The sequence below is a fragment of the Danio aesculapii genome, chromosome 5, assembly GCF_903798145.1.
Source record: "Danio aesculapii chromosome 5, fDanAes4.1, whole genome shotgun sequence".
Classification (NCBI taxonomy): domain Eukaryota; kingdom Metazoa; phylum Chordata; class Actinopteri; order Cypriniformes; family Danionidae; genus Danio; species Danio aesculapii.
Window position 1 is genome coordinate 22,012,091 of NC_079439.1, and position 19,896 is coordinate 22,031,986.

General features: G+C 36.0%; 1 protein-coding gene across 34 annotated transcripts in view; it reads right to left on the minus strand.

Moving 5' to 3' along the window:
- Positions 1–19,896, minus strand: part of camk2b1 (calcium/calmodulin-dependent protein kinase (CaM kinase) II beta 1) — a 126,148-nt gene that overhangs the window by 18,242 nt on the left and 88,010 nt on the right. For 10 of the 34 annotated variants that reach the window (XM_056457555.1, XM_056457554.1, XM_056457573.1 and 7 more), the window contains 2 exons: positions 6,058–6,126; positions 666–710 (listed from right to left, as the gene is read on the minus strand). In XM_056457555.1, the coding sequence (XP_056313530.1) occupies positions 666–710; positions 6,058–6,126 (114 nt within the window). Of the gene's footprint in view, positions 1–665; positions 711–6,057; positions 6,127–9,664; positions 9,698–13,327; positions 13,366–19,896 lie in introns of all 34 variants that reach the window. The other 24 variants (XM_056457551.1, XM_056457553.1, XM_056457559.1 and 21 more) reach the window with 10 other exon arrangements.

Sequence of the window (19,896 nt, forward strand, 5' to 3'; positions counted from 1 at the left end):
AATACTATTTAAAGTAAGGTTTTTCTATTTATTTTGAAATATTATTAAATAACTTGGGAAATTAGCCACGGCAACTTTAATGTAATATACTGAAGTTTGGTATATTTACCTTCAGCCCACGGCTATCAATGATATTTGGTTTTTGGCCCTTCATACGAAAAAGTTTGGGCACCCCTGATCTAGAGGGACCTTGTTTTGGCAAGCTTCACTTTCAGCGTCCGCCACAAGAGGTCTCTACGTCACACAGTTGAAGCGCTGAGATCTGAGACAGCAGCTTTAATATTCTTATCATGACACAGATTTCCAACTGTTGCTGCTCAGCCTCATGTTGCAAACATCTGATGTGTCGAGAGCCATTTCCCATCCTCACGATCATGAATAAAAATCACTACTCAAGACGGTCAATTCATCTCAAAACCACCACACGCTTCTTACATTTCAACGGCACATGCATTTCATTAACAAACACATACTCATTAGCATGTCACGTTTGGTTAAAAGCCGCAATTTGTTATCGGTCAAACACCAGTTCGCGTTAAACTTCAAAAGGGGGCAGCACGCATGCACAAGCTCGGATGATGTCATCGTCTGTAGTCACACTGGCAGAAATGCATTGTGGGGGTGCAGATCAAACAGAGGAAATGCGAGATGGTGGTGGTGGGTACCTTAATCCCATCCACTGCATTATGGATGACAGTGGTCTGTGCCTCCTACAGAGCGACAGAGGAGGAGGAGGGGTGGAAAAACATGAGGAGAAAAGAGAAAGAGAGAGACTCTGTGTGTGTGTGTGTGTGTGTGTGTGTGTGTGTGCGTCTCTGTGTGTGTCTGTGTGTGTGTGTGTGTGTGTGGGTGGGTGGATGTGTGTTTGTGATTGCCAACCCAGGAAAAATGAACAAACAAAAAACATGCATCAAACCAACAGAGGTTTGATTCTGTTTTCATCCTACAAATGACAGCACATGGCAAGCTTATATTTCCAAACCACCAACTAAGAGCTCCAAAAAATATCCACATAAATAAAAAAGAGAAAAACACTGCGGCTGAGAGAGAGCGTGATTTGCATAGAAGAGTTATCGCAGCTTCTGAAATCACATGTTTATTTTATGCCGTTCGTGTCAAGTCCGGAAAGCTGCTAGCTAGACGCACATCAGAGAGCATGAATCTGTAATGGCTAGTTCTCTCTCGCAGGAAGTAACATTCCCTCAATGTCCAATCAGCAGCCTGCATTCCCCATCATTATGAGGTCTTCACTGCCATGACAACCGTTGCCTGTGCAACATGCTTACGTTACAATGAACACTGACTCATGGGGTCCCTATAAAGCATAGGTCTCGAACTGGATTCCTGGAGGGCCGCAGCTCTGCACAGTTTTGCTCCATCCCTAATCAAACACAGCTGATCCATCAAGGTGTTCAAGACTACTAGAGACTATTAAGCAGGTGTGAGTTGGAGGTGGTTGGAGCTAAACTATGTAGAGCTATAGCCCTCCAGGAATTGAGTTTGAGACCACTGCTATAAGGTGTTCACTACTGCCCATCCAATGTTAAGATGTGACTTACGTAAAACTGGGTCCAAAGTATCTAATCAAGTGAATTGAGAAACTCTCGATAGCCATTTAAGACTACTGTTTAGTCACCCATTAAAGCTAATTTTTTATACAATCGTGGTGTACACTCCAGTCTCTGGACTTGCTGCTTCCCAGACACCCATATTTTCATTATTTATAAAAGATGAATCACCGTCTGGCCATCTGAGATTATGACAAGACAGCCTGATCATGATGTTCAGTAGTATTAATGCACACTGTGAGCGTATATTAATATCAATTGTTTATCTAAGATTTTGGGTCTTTGGGACTCTTATTTTGAAAATGGGAGATGCAGGAAGAGTAAATGAGCTTTCTGTAAAACAGGCAGCTATGCGGCTCAACTGTTCACAGCTTGTCAGATCTCCAAATGCAGGATATACAGATTATTAATGTATTCAGTGAGTCTGCAAAAAGGCATGAGGTCTGTTTAAATGTATCATTTGTTAGTGTAACATGTATATTGTAAAATTTGGGGAGTTTGTTTGTAATAAGACAACAGACATATGTAAACTGCTGATTAATGCACATTCATGCATAGGGTCATATCACTCAGCTCTTACTGTGATTTTCCTTGAATGAAAAGATGCCAATAAACTTCAAAAACTCATAATTCCTGCCTCTGTTTTCATACACGTTAAAGGGCACCTATGATGAAAATCCCCATCTTTGTGAAGTTGTTTGGACAGAACTGTGTGTAGGTATAGTGTGTCCACAGTCATATTGGGATGATATAAAGATAACAAGTCTTCTAAAATTTAAAACAGGATCCAAATCCCTCCCATTATGAGGCCCACTGCAACGTGACATAGGAGTGCAGTTTCCCCGCCCACCGAATTGATTGACAGCCGCGTATTAACATGTCTCTGTTGTAATGCATATAATATTTTCCACAAAACAGGACAAGCACAAAGCAAATGGCATTAAAAGATCTGTTCAGCTCGCTGTGATCATCCATCATCATCAAATTTGAGCAAGAATGAGTTTTACAAATTTAAAACAGTGCATGTTTGTAATGAATTACAGTGATTTTACCGTCTTTATCACCACAGCCGCATGTCAGTACAATTATAAAAGACGACGTTTCAATCCCGGTTTGTGGACGTTAAATCAAGTTTATTTTGTACACGAACATAACGGATATCCATACAGCTGTGGATTTTAATGTGTATCCGGTCACATTTGCGTTCAAAAACAGTGCAAAGTTAAGCATGCGCGCTGTGTGTGTGCGTGAACTTTGTAACGACGTTGGGTGTGACTCATCATTACAGAAAGGCTTGAATTAACTCCACAACAAATACAACAAATGATCATTGGGAAAGTCCCTACTGTAGTATTTCTCACAAATGTTACGTGAAATCGGCTTCCTTCATGTCCGTCACTGTGCTGTTTATCTGACGCAGCCACAGCTTGAGGCACACTCTGAAAATGAGGCACTTGGAAATGGTGGGCGGGGAGAACTAGCATTAAAGGCACAGGCAACAAAAACAGCTACATTGTGTTCAGTAGAAAATCTGATGTTCTGAAAGATATAATAAATAATCTGAAAGGTGTTTTGAGCTAAAACTTTACAGAAACATTCTGGAGACACAAAAGACTTATCTTAAGGTAAAATAGGTGCCTTTTAAAAAAAAATACAACTTGCTCTTCTCAGAAATTATTATAATCTACCCTATTTTATTCACAACCCATAACTCAGGGGCATGAATGGAAGAGCAGACTTAGTTGCCTAAAGATAGCTCACTCACTCCTAATGTGAACCTCTTCTCCACCAGTTTGTTGATTGTCATTTGACAAGGCATCTACTCAGTTTGCTGAAATATTTTGTTGACAACTGAGGTTTAATTAATTTGCATGTGTGTATTTTTAGAGCACATCATGCTCTGTGTGTGTCTGTGTGCATGCAAGTGTCAGGTACTGACAAGCTGCAGAGCTTCAGAACAGAGCTCATTAATATTCATGAGTGTTCCAAATATGGTCAAAACCAAGCTTATCAATCTAAGGGTAACTCCTCTGGTTGAAAATAAGCATATAAAACTGTATCAAGAGAATTTTTGAACTTACCTAAGCCGCATATTGTGTAAATCTATCACTTAAAAATAAAATAATTGAATATATTGAATCAATGCTTTCTATAACACCTTTAAATACATTTACAGAAAATTTAACTTAAAAAAAATCATATTTAAAATCAATAAGAGATAAATGTCTGCTGTGGTGATTAATACAAAATATATGTGGTTATATAAAAGGTCTTAATTTATTTAACTGTAATCATGCTATATGTATTTTAAGAACTTGGTTCTAAGAAAATAATGGCTCCTGTGAAATAATCATTACAACTAAGACATAAATATCAAATACTGTCATGGCTACTAATGACAAATATCATTCAGGTCTACGTAACTGTTCAGTTAATAGTAAAGCTGAAGGGGAAGCCATGAAACAAAGCACTAAGGCTAGAGTCTTTACTGACCATAAACACCTCCTCACTTCACTTCAAGGTTGAGTAACTATATCTGCAACATAAAACACCACACACACTTGCGCAGAACACAAACTCTACACTGGCAGCATTAAAGGGCAACTATGAGGGGTCCTAAAATATTCTGATGTATTGGACCACATGTTGCAATAGCTCTATATGTTGAAACACATGTCATGCTTCCATTAGGAGCTTCCTTTATTGCTCTGGCTTCACTCTAGAGCCTCTTTACTGAGTTTAACAGACCACAGAAATGTACTAAATCCACCACATAACACAGACCGCCTGTCTATTGATGTCACTCAAGCTTGTCATTAAATCTTGAATTATCGCATCACACATGTACTCACCACCCTGGCATAATAACACATTGTTTCATTAATTTTTCTGCCAGCTCCTCTCAATAAACGGCCTTCATCATCCACTGATCAAAGTGGACACTGAAAGGCAAACTGGCATTGTGCAATCAAATAAACAACCTCATAAATTAGTGACTGGAGTGTACAGTAATCTATCAGAATGACAGAGCACAACTGAATAAATACAGCTTAACTGGGTCCATGGGCTGACACATAAAACTTATATGGATGAGGGGCTCATCCATATGAGCCTGGTCAGTACCAGACCACATGGGAAAACTAGTTGTTGGATGTGGTGTTAGTGAGGCCAGCAGGGGGCACTTAAACAGTGGTCTGTGTGAGTCCTAATGCCCCAGTAAATTGAAGGGGACACAATACAGTCAGTGAGCGCCGTCTTTCGGATGAGATGCTAAACCGAGGTCCTGACTATCTGTGGTCATTTAAAAATCCCAAGGCACTTCTCAAAGAGCAGGGGTGTAGCCCCTGTGTCCTGGCTAAATTCCCTCTATTGGTGCTCACCCATCTTGGCCCCCCAATCATCCCCATCCACCGAATTGGCTCTATCACTCCGCTCTACCTATCGCAGTGCTCGGTCTCACCCACTCTCGTCAGCGCTACAAGCCGACCAATCACAGAGCTTGCGCTACGCATTGTTGCAAGGTGTAGTTACAGTTTTAAGAGGTGCGCGTCAGCCACGGTGAGGGCTATGCGACCGCACGAAGGCTGCGCCGGAGAATCCTCGTGCACTTGACGCAGAAGTATAAATCAGCCTTAATGCACAAGCTGTAAAATCTCCACCCTCTTCTGGAAAGGAATGGGGGTTGGGAAGCAGCATTTCTTGTATACAAACATAAAAACAGCTAATTTATGCTTGAATCCTAAAAATGGCCATTTCTAGGATGGCTTAATAAATGATGAGTGAGGTATTTAACTTCACAAACACCTTAGTAGGGCTGCACAATTAATCAAAAGTGATTTTCATGTGCATTTAGGCAGTAAAGCTGGCTCTGTAATCAGTATTAAATCTCCAGCACCTGCTTTCAAGCAATAAAACAACAAATTATTTAATTCGCACAATCGTGAAATCAAAGATAATGTGCAATTTGACAGATTCTCAGTAAAATATGGATGTGTTGTTGCTAGATATGAAAGCATGTGAATTCACTACACTTAACTTGTTTTTACTCCAATCTTTCCAAATAACTTCTGTTGATTCTGTGAGATAATTACATAGTTGTGTTCATTAGTCTCACTCAATGAAAAGAGGTTAAATTCTCAGCTCTGTTTGATTTCCAGTTTCTGCATGAGAGCATCCTCTGGCCTTCAAAGGAGATTTACTGCTGATCACAGTTCACTGACAAGATGTGCAGCTTTTGATGAATTGCGATCTCGATTTCATTTCGATTAATCATATACGCCTACACCTTAAAATATTTCATCTCATTAAAAAAAGAAGCATAATCGGACGCCGTAAAGGTCTGCCATGAGCACCTATATGCAATAAAAAAACATAAGAAAACTAAAATGCATTAAAAATGTACTAAAAAAATGCAGGTTCAGTCAAAGACAAAGAAGGTAGAGGGAAAGAATGGAGTGGAAGAAACGAAAAGGATTAGAGAGGTAAATACCAGTGCAGGAGAGGGGAGGTTTCCCTTGGGACTGGTGACTATGCTGTTTTTGGTGCTGTTTGTCTGGGGCTGTGCAGGGAAACACAACACACATTCGGTTAAGTAAAGGTTAGGTTAAGGAGGAACGAGGGAAAGATCAACATGCACATGTGCACTCACACTCACACAAACAAACACATGCGGTAGGACTCATTATCTATTTTAAGGTAAATGACTGACGTAATGCCAATTGCTTATTTACACAAAAACAAATGTTATTCGTTGAAACACAATGTTCTCTAGCAGCAAGAGAGAAGGGAGGGTCATTATAAAAGTCCATAAAATGCTTTTCACCAATTAGGCTTCCTAAACTAATCCATTATCCCAATTAGCCACATTACATGCAGAGGCGGATTAGCTATGGGTGTTTATTTGTATTCTGGGTCCCTCAGGTCTCACGTCTATGAGCCTGTGGTGGTATTGAGGCAGCTAACAGGCCACTTTCTCTCGCACAGCTTGGGCACTCATATGAGAAGTGTCATTAGTATGGCCAAGAGAGACGAATGAACAGCAGCTCACAACTTCTGGACTCACAAACAGAATATAAACCCATTTACACAAGCACATCACAAATTGACTGGCAGAATGGGCACACACTTTAAATGTCTTTCAAATTTCATACTGTTTCTGGTAACTGGACCACCTGCTGGCTAGCAGAATTCAATTCTCAAAAAATATTACAGTAAGTCATGGATCTATATGGTCTAACAGTGTTACAGTGTCGCACAGCATAGTTCAAAAGGGTTGTGCTTATTTTCATAATGAGTTATGGTTGTGTTTTGGGCATGTGCATTCAACCAATCAAAGTCTACCAAACTGAGGCAGCCAGAATCTACCATTCTCTTTAAGAGCAAGTTGTGGTTGAGCCATGGTGGATTTGCCATTTACACAACAGACTTTGTAATTGGAAAATGAATTAAAAAAACTTTTTTTTTTCATATTTAAAGATGATTGTGTGTCCATGTGCGTAACAAGCAATGTGTATGCACATTTTAGACAAGCCTACAGATGCAAATCACTAACAAGCTCTTAAAAAACTGTGCAATTTAGATCTTCTTTAGGTCGATCTAGATCTACTTTAGACCAAATTTTAGTTGGTCAATGGGGTGGTCTATTTCTGTTGCCTCAAAATAACAACACACCAACAATGCACCTTTTTACACCAATTCAAAACAGCAATGGGTGCAAATGCATTTGCCTCTTAAACAAAATGGTACATAATGATACCTGCACTAGGCTGAAACTAGCCAAAAACATCAACAGGTCCCATAATGTAGATCTGTGTTTTGACCAACTGTTGAATAATTGGGTCTTGGCTGATTAAAATGCACTGCTTTGTTTTGGACCAAAAGTTCTGCACTTGTCTTAGAGATGATTCTTGTATTGTATTCTTGGCCTGGGTCTTGGGCGAAGTCTTGGTCTGGATGTGGAACTTAAAGTTGTAGTCTTGGTCTTGGAGGACTTATTCTTGACTGCATCTCTCTGGGAACAATCAGGAAACGTGTAATCCAATGGGACCCACTCATAAAATAAAACAATTTATTGAGCACCAAGAATACAGAAATCAATTCTGTATTCTGTAACCCGGTAGTTACTGGTAGATACTGAATAAGGGTTTGATGAATGTACACAAATAAGACCTTCAGACCTTCAAAAGTATGAACGGGAAACAGAGGGTATTATTCAGCATGTTCAGTTGTATACCTACCTGTGCATGAACAAAGGCACCTCTTCAAGAATGCTTCCAAGAAAGTTTGTATTAAAAACAATGCATCTGATTACAAACATGCAGAATAAAACCAAGGCAGTCCATGTTGTCCATGGGAGTTGATTGGATTCATTAAGAATTCAGTAAAGAATAGGAATAGTGTTGGGCAAAAAAAAAAAAATACCAGAAAGATAAACAAATGTACAGGATGTAAGTGGACTTATGACTAAACAGCAACAAAACGTGTTTGTTCTTGCCAAGAATTATCTTGTTATACATTCAGAGGTTGCCATGTAAATCAACCAATCTCAGCTGTTTTATTTTCATTTAGGGGACAGTATATCTGAAATTGTATCTGAAAAAGTCCAGACTAGACATGATACATGCTTCCAAAATATATTACTCCCATTATATATATATTATTTCCATTCTTAAAAATAGTTTATGTTGTGTTCAACAGTTAAAAAGAAACTCAACAAGGTTTGGAACCCCTTAAGGATGAAGTACAGTAAATTGTGGGTAGTTTTTTTTTGCTTTTTTGGGTGAACTATATCTTTAAGACCTGATCGCAGCAAAAATGAAAACAATAATAATACCTATTAAAAACCCATGATATTCAAGTGAAATCGTAGAACAAACTGATCTATCAAAACAAAGCCAAAATAAGTTTGGAGCGTTTAAAATGGCTTGCTATTGTAACTACTTCAGAAAAGGTAGATGTGCTCTTGAGGCTCCATCTTTTTTGACGTGGAAGTTCTCTCCTGCTCATTTCTACTGTTCAATCAGTAGTGATCAGACTTGATTAAAAACAGAAAAACACTGGAAAGCTGCTTGTTAGTGTTGAATTTGCAATTCTGATTTAAAAGGTGACAATCACACTTTATTATTATTCATATTTAATAATAAATATCATCAAGCTGCTTGCAAACATATCAACATTTACTGTATATGGACCCTTTTCACTAGACTATTATGAAGCATTTAACATTCATCATAGTTTTATATGCTTAAAAGTTTTTAATATTAAGATTTAAAAAAGACAAAAACGTATGAACATTTATATGCATTCATTAATGAATTATATCATCTTTGTGTCAAATTACAAAAAACGTATTACCGCTAAAGCAAGTTGTTTCTAATGCAGCGTCTATGGGGCTGAGAGTAAATTTGACATCATTATATCATCATTTCTAGCAATGATCCATCTTTTTTCTTTATTCTGAAAGTCTTGATAACACTATCGTGGAGTTTTTCTTTTATTATTTCAGCAAATAGGATTGTATATTATTTGTTGTACTCCCTGATTCACTGCGCTCTAAGTTTACCCAATTAAGACGTCTTCCGCTACTGAGAAACCTGGAAATGTGAAAAGGGTCCATTTAAAAATACCTGTACTTACTTAATTGCTATTTTCAAATATCCTTTCACCCATAAGTAAAGAACTTAGCTTTTAGTACATTTTTACCCTTGTCTTAAAATGGATATTTGTCATCATTTACTCACATTTTACTTGTTTCAAAACTTTATGACTTTTTTTCCCCTCGAACCATTGACTTTCATTGTAGTTGTTTCTCCTATTTATGGACGTCAATGGCTACAGGTCTTCAGCTTTCTTCAAAATATCTTATTTAGTGTTTAGAAAGTCAAAGGTTTGTAACCATTTGAGGGTGAGTAAATATTAAGTAAATGTTCATTTTTGGGTGAACTATCCATTTTAATATGCTTTTTAATTGAATGTAAATTTAAATATTAAATTAAACACAATCTTTCATTATGTCGCACAGAAATGCAGAACTTCAAGTACGACTTTCCAGGGAAGTTATGTAAGTGTGAATAGTGTAAATGAAACAGGATTCTCACCATGTACTGAATGGTAGAGCTCGACTTCCGTTTCTAGAGAGGGAGAGAAGTGAGAGAAATGGATGAAACTGTGAGACGATATGTAAAAAGATGCTGGCTTGTTTGATAATCATGTTTATCTGGGGTGAAGATAAAGGAAGGAGCAGAAAGAGAATGCTGGATGCAGCCAGAGCGGTGTGAACACCAGGCAAAGACTTGAAGAATAACTCTGGACTGCATGTGAAGGTTTGGGGTTCCGAGCAAGAGAAATTTGAAGGCTCTTCTATACAACAGGAAATTTGAAGGAAGAGGAAAAAGGAAGGATAGTGGGTTAAGTGAAGGAACGAGAAGTGTGGAAGGATAGAGGCACATGCTACTGGTGGAAATAAAGTGCTAGCTCAGGTGCACTTGAGGAACGATCAGTGTAAGCAAAGTTAACTGATCGAGGTCACTTGTTTGTGGCACATGACAGTTACCATTCAATCTCGCCCTCAACCTGGAGAAGGAAAAACAACGTAGGTGCTACGGAAATGAGGAAAAATGTGCAGGGATGCTGAGAGCGGAGGCAAGCACAGTCTGTGTGGTTCAGTGATACTTTTTTGTCCTAAAAATGGGCAGCCAAGAACGAGTTATATTAAGCACAGAATGTTCTCAGAAGCGCTTTTCTTGAAAAAAAAGCATGTAATGTGGCAACTGCCGTATTAAAAATAATAAAATGCCTCCAATTCTAAAGCAGAATTACATAACCAGTGGTCTTGCAAAGATTTAGACGCAACGTAAGAAAGCGAGCTTGAGCTAATTTGAAAAATAGCGACAGAGACTAAATTAAGAGCAGCTCAGCATGATCTTTGGAGACGGAGCCTAAAGGTGAAGGAAAGAGAGAAGGAGAGTGAAGTAATCGTGAAAAGGACAGAAGAAATGTTTTAAAATGGCTGGAGAGGACGTGGGGGAGCCTGTTGCTAGGCGATGAGAGGAGCGCTGTGCTGCTATTTTTGTCTCAGAGTTTCCAGGGTTTCAGACTCATGGCTATTCTTGGAACCAGAGTCACATTCCCTGCTCAACTATTTCTCCGCTCAAACACATGCACACGTACATACACACACACATGGAGATATCAGGTGTGAGTCACAGAGGTGGGTTGTGGGGTGACGACGAAATCAAGTAGGCATGTGTTTGAGTGTGTGTGTGTCTGCGAACACTACAATAATTGTTAAGTGCAGTTCAGATCTGAAAATCCTCTTTCATGAATCAAATTACTCTGGCTCTTGTGGAAGATTCCATAGATTCCTCAATGGCATAGCAGCCGTCGTCGTTATATCATTCTCCTAAATATCTCCCACACACACAAACAGGCACTGACGGAAATAAAACCTTGGTTTCGTCTCATCTTTCAGTGGTATCGCGGGCACCATGACCGGATAGAGCTTGTTATGGTGTTTGATAACACCTTATATTTCCACACACAAATGACTGTGAGATTGATTTCGTAATCTGCATGCTATTTTAACATTTTTATGTTTTTGAGGTTGCAGAATTGCAGAACAGGTTTATATATAGGGAAACTATTTTTACTGATAGTTGAATAACTATATATTTCCATGCTCTTATGGCTGCTAGAGAACTCTGCAAATTCAGATAAATACACTGACATTTACTGCATAATTCACATGTTTTATCTACACTACCTGACAAAAGTCTTGTCACCTATCCAAGTTTTAGTCGTAACAAATAAGAACTTCTAGTTGATTATTTGGTTTCAGACGTGGCTTTTATGAAAGGCAAAGTCTTCTAGGTTAAGTTTATTTTACCAAAATAAAATATGATCATTCCTTGATTTTTACTTATTTAGAACAGTAAGGTCTGACTTTGCTTTGACAAAAGTCTTGTCACTTAACAGAAATAATGTACAGCATAAATTTATGGTGCAGTGGAAAAATAATTCATATTGTGTATGAGGCCCATGAGCTTGGAGGACTGTATCCATCTCTGCAATGACTCAAATAACTTATTAATAAAGTCATCTGGAATGGCAAAGAAAGCGTTCTTGCAGGATTCCCAGAGTTCATCAAGATTCTTTGGATTCATCTTCAATGCCTCCTCCATCTTACCCCACACATGCTCAATAATGTTCATATTTGGGGACTGGGCAGGCCAATCCTGGAGCACCTTGACCTTCTTTGCTTTCAGGAACTTTGATGTGGAGGTTGAAGTATGAGAAGGAGCGCTATCCTGCTGAAGAATTTGCCCTCTGTGGTTTGTAATGTAACGGTCAGCGCAAATGTCTTGATACCTCAGGCTGTTGATGTTGCCATTCACTCTGCAGATTTCTTGAACACCCTCATACTGAATGTAACCCCAACTCATGATGTTTCCTTCACCAAATCTTGGGTTCCAATAGGTCTTCTGCAGGGTTTTGTGATGATTGGGATGCAGTTCAAGATGATTCATCAGAAAATTTTACCTTCTGCCACTTTTCCAAATGATCAACTAGAAGGTAAGTTATTATTTGTTGCTCTTACAACTGGGATCGACGACAAGACTTTTGTCAGGCAGTGTAATATTTTGCACTAATGTGCGGCTGGATGAAACGCAAGCAAATGTGTTAAAAGCATCATTTACCCAAATACAAAAATTAATTTACAAACCCTGACTTTTTTCTTCAGTAGAACATTAAAGAAGATTTTAAGCTGACCATTGGTGATTCAGAAAAAAAAGGCTAGTGACACTCTGAGAGTGAAAAAATAAAATAAAAATGTCCTGAGCACAGTCTGGGGCACAAAGTGTAGTACTGCATTATAATATGTGCACGAGGCTGTGGACTGAGGTTAGTAATGTTGCAAACAATGTGTAGTTTCTTGCACTGACATTTCAACCCATAACATGAAAATGTATTGTGCGCTACCACAGGTACTGATTTTGTTTTAACTTCATATAAGAGTTAATTCACTCGCACAATGCCAGTAGCTGCTTAGAACCAGTTTCATGAAAAAAAAAAAATCTTTAATGTTCTACTGAAGACAAAAAAAAAGTCACCTACCAACCTAAAGTGAGCAAACGAACAATAAACATTTATTTTTGGGTGAACTATCCTTTTAATAACTCTTATTATCAAATAAATATCCAAATAAGCTACATTTATTTAAATTTTACCTGAAAATCATTACAAAATCATTATTTTGTAAACAGAAATTGGCTTTGGAAGACCAGTGACAGTGCACAATTGTTACACTATTAACAGTCAGTGGTCACCATTGCCTTTTACTGTACTCAAAAGTACAGTTTAGACTTTGCAAACTAAACTTGAATTATTTTAGTTTACTTTAAAGCATAAAATACTCACAAAAGGCAAAAGGCTGAGTAAATGATAATGTTGTATTTGTAGTATTTTTCATAAATCAATAAGGTAAATCAACTTTGGGGAAAGGCTGATAAAATCCCACCTGAGTGAGACTGAAATATATTTGATCATTAAAATTTAAACTATCATTAAATGCTCGTGACCTAACACACACGTGCACATCAAACAAAGCACTAACAAATCATGCAATAAAAGAGCACACTCTAAACAAACAGCGAGCACTGACAGTAGAATAGGACGGAAAAAAGACAGTAGTGAAAAGAGAGAAGGAACTAAGAAGCCATAAGGTCATGTCTGGGTCACTGAAGTTCAACAGATCTTCTTACCTTTACGTCTGCTTTTTTGTTCAACAAGGTCTTGGCTGCTACAGTGGGAGGAAATAAGAAAGAGACGTCAAATCAACAACATCAAATGACTGATTACAAAATGGCAGTTAACCTGCAGGATTGGCAATTTACCCAGGACTACATTTCCTAAAATGAAACATTAGATTGCAGATATTAATCATACTTCTAATAATAACTATAGGCCCAGACAGAATCTGCACTCATTTTGGGTGAGAATTGTATGTAATGGCTTTAGTCAATGAATGAAACTAAATATGTGAAGTAAACATTTAATAAACTAACTCAACAGTGGCAGAAAGTATTTAATACTGAGCTTTCGGTGTGGACAGATTCTGTGTTGGCGTATTCAAAACTCTTGACTGTTATAACCGGATACAATACATTATATAATTCTAATAAAATCAGCAATCAATAATATCCAGCTGCAGACCCACACACGTTTCAGGACACACAATCCCCACCACACGATCTAGGCAAACCATATTTCGTTAACGATCAGTCTTCTTCTGCTTTTTCTTGTTTAACGGCGACTAACTCCTAAGGAGCATTATCGGCAACTGCTGTATTTCACAAATATGGAGATCGATTGCTATTCGTTATAATAGACTGTGAACAGTTTAGTTTCCTATATCAGTCATCATTTCATTATTATACCTCTGTGCAGCTTGTACTGTGTGTTTTGGTGCTCAAATTACGTAAATAAAAATAGTAAGTTAAACGTATGACTTTATTCTTGCATCCACATACACAAAGAAAACAAATTACACCGTCTAATTGTAGAATTAAGGGGAAATAAAGTAATTCAGCATCTTAATGTTGTCTTTAGTTAATTAGTTCAGTACTTTTTCAGTAGATGACAGCATTTCCTAGCAAATTACTGACATTTTACCAAACAAGAGTACATTAAATTGATGAAATAAGTGACAGTAGAGATTAATAATGCTAAATAAATATTACTTATTTAAATTAATGCTCATATTTTGAGCTTCAGAGTCGATTAAAAAATAGAAAACAAAATACATCACAGTTTGCACATTGTGTTATCTTCCATGAACGAAATTTAAATTGAGATATTCTTTAAAGTTACTTAATTTTACATTATCATTTTGTTGTAAAAAATATAAGAAACTTAAACAATAAAGGTGTTACATTAAAATTAATTTGAATAGATTTACTCATTTAAATCCACATGAAAAAGTGGAACTGTAGTGGAAAGTGCTTAGTAGTAATACATTTTATTATACTGTATACGTATTTACAACTCTTTGTCATTGAGTAATACTGCATTCTATATCTCAAACTGATAAACTAATAATTAAAACTTGTGATTAACTGTAACAACTGTTAGTAATATAGATTTTCATATTGATTAAGAAGATGTTAATAACACTTACATCCATCATTAACCATATATGGTTCATCCCTGCATAGATCGTGTGGCAGGGATTGTGTGTCCTAAAACGTGTGTGGGTGTGCAGCTGGATATATATCACTCAGCAGTAGATGTGGACTTAAATATAATTACTGTATGCACTAAGGTTGAAAACATTATAGTCAGTAAAAATGTGTTTTTGAAAGGAACTGACATTTTACCCAACAAGAGTACATTAAATTGATCAAATAAGTGACAGTAGAGATTCATAATTCTCATATTTTGAGCTTCAGCCAATCAAAAAAAAGAAAAAGAAAAAAGAAAACAAAATGTATCACAGTCTGCACAAGAATATTTAGCAACAGCTGCTTTCAACATTGATGATGAGATCTTTCTTCAGGATCATACTGAGTGCTCCTCGAGTAACGATTCTTGAGGAGCATATCAGAATGATCTCTAATGGATCATGTGATAAATCAAAACTGCAATGTTTTAAAATATTACTATTTTTACTGTATTTCCTAAATGTAGTCTTGGAAGGCATAAGAAACTCTCAAAAACACTTGAAAAATCTTACCAACAACGGTTTGAACAGTAGTGCATCTTACTGTATGTGGAGCTTAACTTTATGATATCTAATTATTTGATAATGCAAAAAACAAATAATATTTTAAGCATTACATCAAATAAACAGCTTCAAAACATTAGCACTTATTATAAAGTGTTACCCATGGTCATTTAGACTGAACAGTTCCCTCATTGTTTACTGGTATAAAAACTTTAGTAAATATTCTTAGTCCACTCATATTTTGAGTCTAACTGGGAAAAACTGTAGAAGTCAAATTCACTAAGCTATATACAGTTCAAGTTACAGAATTACTAGCCCCCCTGTTTATTTTTTCCCCCAGTTACTGTTTAACGGAGAGACATTTCTAAACATAACAGTTTTAATAACGCATTTATTTTATCTTTGCCATGATGACAGTAAATAATGTTTGACTAGATTTTTTCAAGACACTTCTATACAGCTTAAAATGACATTTAAAGGCTTAACTAGGTTAATTAGGTTAACGATAACGATAATTTATTCTATAAACTAATAAAAAAATATACAGCTTAAAGGGGCTAATAATTTTGTCCTTAAAATGTTTTTTTTTTAATTAACTTAAACTTAAAAAATTTAAAATAAACTGCTTTTATTCTAGCCAAAATGAAACAAAGACTTTCTCTAGAAGAAAAAAAATTATCAGTCATACTGTGAAAATTTCTTTGCTCAGTTAAACATCATTTGGGAAATATTTAAAAAAGAGAAAAAAAAATAAAAATCAAAGGGGGGCTAATAATTCTGACTTCAACTGTATCTGCTTTATTACCAGAGAAGTAATAATTCCACACATTTCTGATAACACAAGATTACACCTTCACAGTTTGCTTTGATTTTATAAACAGTGAGAAGGGAAACAACTGAAAATGTTAAATTATCGGTAGCTTTTTTTAACTGAGGAACTTTTCAATCAAAAGACTTGGAATTTTTTAATGCATGGAAATACCTTTCAGTGTTTGTACAGCATCAAAGTACACAACTTATTGAACCAGGGTAATAACACTCATTAATAATAATAACTAAAAATTCTCAAAGTCATTTATTGTTGGTTCTCTTGATATTCAAAATATACACCCTAAAGCAGTTTATCTAAAGCACTTATTTTTGTTAGTACTGAACCGCAGTAACACAATCACAATCATATGCCTTAGCCAGACCAGTTCTGGCTGTGAGAATACAGATTTGGCTGTTAGTAAGACATTTTTTTAGCTTAATTCCTCAGATTAGGGGATGGGCATTTTTGACCATTTTCTATCCAAACACTCAAACTGCTTTGAACAATAGCTGCCAATAGATTTCAATGATAGTGAAAAAACAATTCAATCAATTTATGAAACAAATCATTTCATTTTTTAATATTAGTATTTGGGCACTAGTGCCTATCCCAATCTTGAGGAATACCTTTACACTTCATAATACAGGTTTCACCAAGACTGTATATACAGTAGATAAAGTTTGCAGACATTATGCATTAAAAAAATTACATGCACAGCAAGTATCTGGACAAAAAAAGTGATCCTAAGCTGTTTTTCTGGTCATATTCTGAAGAACAGGTTCATTTGAGGTTAGTATTTGATACAGATCCATGAAACAACTGTATCTGGGCCACCAGTCCATCCATCTGGTGGCCCAAAGAGATCAGTGAACAGAAATGAGCATGCGTCCCTGTAGAAAGAGCAGGAATGGTGAACTAATACTCGAGAGTGAGTGGAGCTCCTTACCTTGCCATTAACACAGAGAGCAAGAGAAAGAGAGAAAAAGAGAAGGAAAAGAAAGAGAGAGAGAGCAATGGAGAAGAGGTCAAAATACTGTGGCGTTTCTAAGAGCGCTGCTGCTAAAAGACTATGTCTATGGAGCTGTAAATGTGGTTCAAGAACAAACAAAAAAGTATGTCAACTTGTTTTCAGTGCAGTCATCATTTTTTTAGGGAGTTTTAGAGTTTTTAGGGCTAGAATCAGCACAAACACAGTTCAGCAAAAAAATAAATAAATAAAATAAATAAAGCAGGCAAATATGTTTGTGCCAGGCAGTTTTGTAAGCTGTTTTACTACTCTGAAAACTAGTCCTCAAATGTTCACCAACGCTTTAATTTAGGAAAATACTGTAACATTATATTAGATCAAAAACATTTGGTCACACTTTATTTTAAGGTACAACTCTTACTATTAATAAACGATTAACTATGAGCTTTATGACAATTTGCTGTTTGTTAAGAGTTATTAAGGTAGTAGTTAGGTATTTGGTAGGATTAGAGATGTAGCATATGTACTTTATAAATACTAATAAACAGCCAATATCTTAATAACAAGTAGGTAGTAAGATACTAGTAAATAGTGAGAATTGGTAATGAAGTGTTACCAAACATTTTTGTGCAATGTATAGGAGGTCTGAGCCTTAGGGGTATTTGCATAGGATTTTTTTGAATATACCAGTTATCCCAGTTTCACTTGCCCTATAAAAATTATTACAGTTTAATTACTGTATAGTTTAGTTATTGTATAGTTCATTTTCAAATATATCTATTCGCAAACTCTCCAACCCTTACCAAGAACAGAACAAACATAGCTGTCAATTACTTCAGTCTTCAATCAAAATATTTTAATAATAATAAAAAGATGAAGGTCAGGTCATTGTCCTCAGGAGTAAATAAATGGAGAACTTTTAAGCAAATGTTACGGTAAAGAAAGTAATTAAATGCTATTTTTAAGATGGTTTGTTGGTGATTGTATGCATATTAATGGCCAGATTGGGTAGCTATACATAAACAAAGGAAAATTAAGACCTGTTAAAGAGATCTAAGACCTACAACACATCAATTCAGTAGATTTAAAACTTTAAGGCCTAAAATTTAGCCTTAAATTTAAGACATTTAATAGTTTTTAAGACCCAGTGGATACCCTGTAAAAGATGCAATGTTATGCGAGGCTATTTAAGACAATCCCATCTAACATTAGGATTTACAGGCATAGTTTTTCTTGAGCAAAGAAAGTGCTGTTTATTCAAAGAATAGCTCTTAATTTACTTTAAACAGAGATGGCCTGAAAGGCATAGAACTTAATTCAAAATTAAATTGAGGCAGATTTATACGTAGTAAGAGTAAGTGTTGTGTGTGATTAGTTACAATGTAACTACAATTACTGTAATTAGATAGAATAATTAGATTATTATTAAAAGGGGATTACGTTTAATTTTTATGTACTTGGCTACCTAACTTACTTGCTTTCAATATTATCAATAAATTCAAGAGTTCTTGATGAATCCATTCAGAGAAACAAATTTTTATTTTTTGGTTTACAAATATATTTTACAGAATAATTATATTTTTCAGATTAAGGTTTCATTTATCAAGATAGTTAAACAAGCATAAGAAAAAAACAGAAATGTATGTCAATATATGGTGTGTATGAAATATTGTGTGATAACTTTGAAATTTTTTGTGTTTTGATGCATGTATTGAGTATTATTCAAGTCTTACATTTATTAATGAAGCTAAAAGGTCTTGTTTGGCTCAAATGTAATTGTGTCATTAAATTACTTAATTACATTAAGTTACTTTTTAGACAGTAATTTAAAAACAATTCTAAAGATGTAATAATTAACTTTTTAAAAGTAACTTACCCAACACTGTTAACAGCATAAAGAGTGAGCTCTTTTTAATACTTTATCAATAACGTCCAGAAAAAATAGCCGATAGCACTAAATCAATATGGAGATAAAAGATTTCTGTCCAACAGCTACGTATTAAACACATTCTCTTATATGCACTAGCTGTGTGAAGAAAGCTGAATATAGGAATTTGTAATAATTCAGATATCAACCCTGTACAGTATGTAGTGTAACTGCCTATAGTGCAGTAGTGCTCAGGCTGGGGTAGAAGAAGGACAACAGAGAGAGGCAGCACTACATAAATATTTGATTGCAGGCATGTGGAGGGAGCATCAAATATGAAGCACAGCCTTCAAATTGAGCCACAGCACATGCTCAGTGCACCAGCCTAACCCTTCTACCTCACTCAGAATGCATTTACTAAAAAAAAAAGAAAGCAAGAAAGAAAAATAAAAGGAAAGAAAGAAAAGCTGTAAACATTTAATCCTGAATCATGTTCTGCCCTCTTAAGTAAATGGAAAAACAATATCACTAGCTTCTCCTCCAGAATGGCTTTTTGGGTGAATCAAGAAATGATAATTAATCACATTTGTTTTCCCGCTACACTTAAATGTCATTGGCTGTTCAAAAACAATGCTTTAATATACTGAATAAAGCTGAAAAAAAACATTTAGTTATATTGCCCTACTCATAACACAACCAGTAAAATAAATTCTTGTGAAAAATTATTTCTCAAAAGATCATTCACATCTATTAGCATTCATGCCAAAAGATGGTTTCATTATTATATGATATTTATCATAGACTTGCACCTCAGTTTTATCATAATTGTTTTGAATGTTCAAGCTATGTGCAGTAGTCCCTAATGCCAGATGAATTGGCTTGTCAATCTTTATATGTGTTTAGCTGCACTGCAAAACCCAATAAGTTAAGGTAACTCAAACCATTTAAGGAAACTGATTGCAA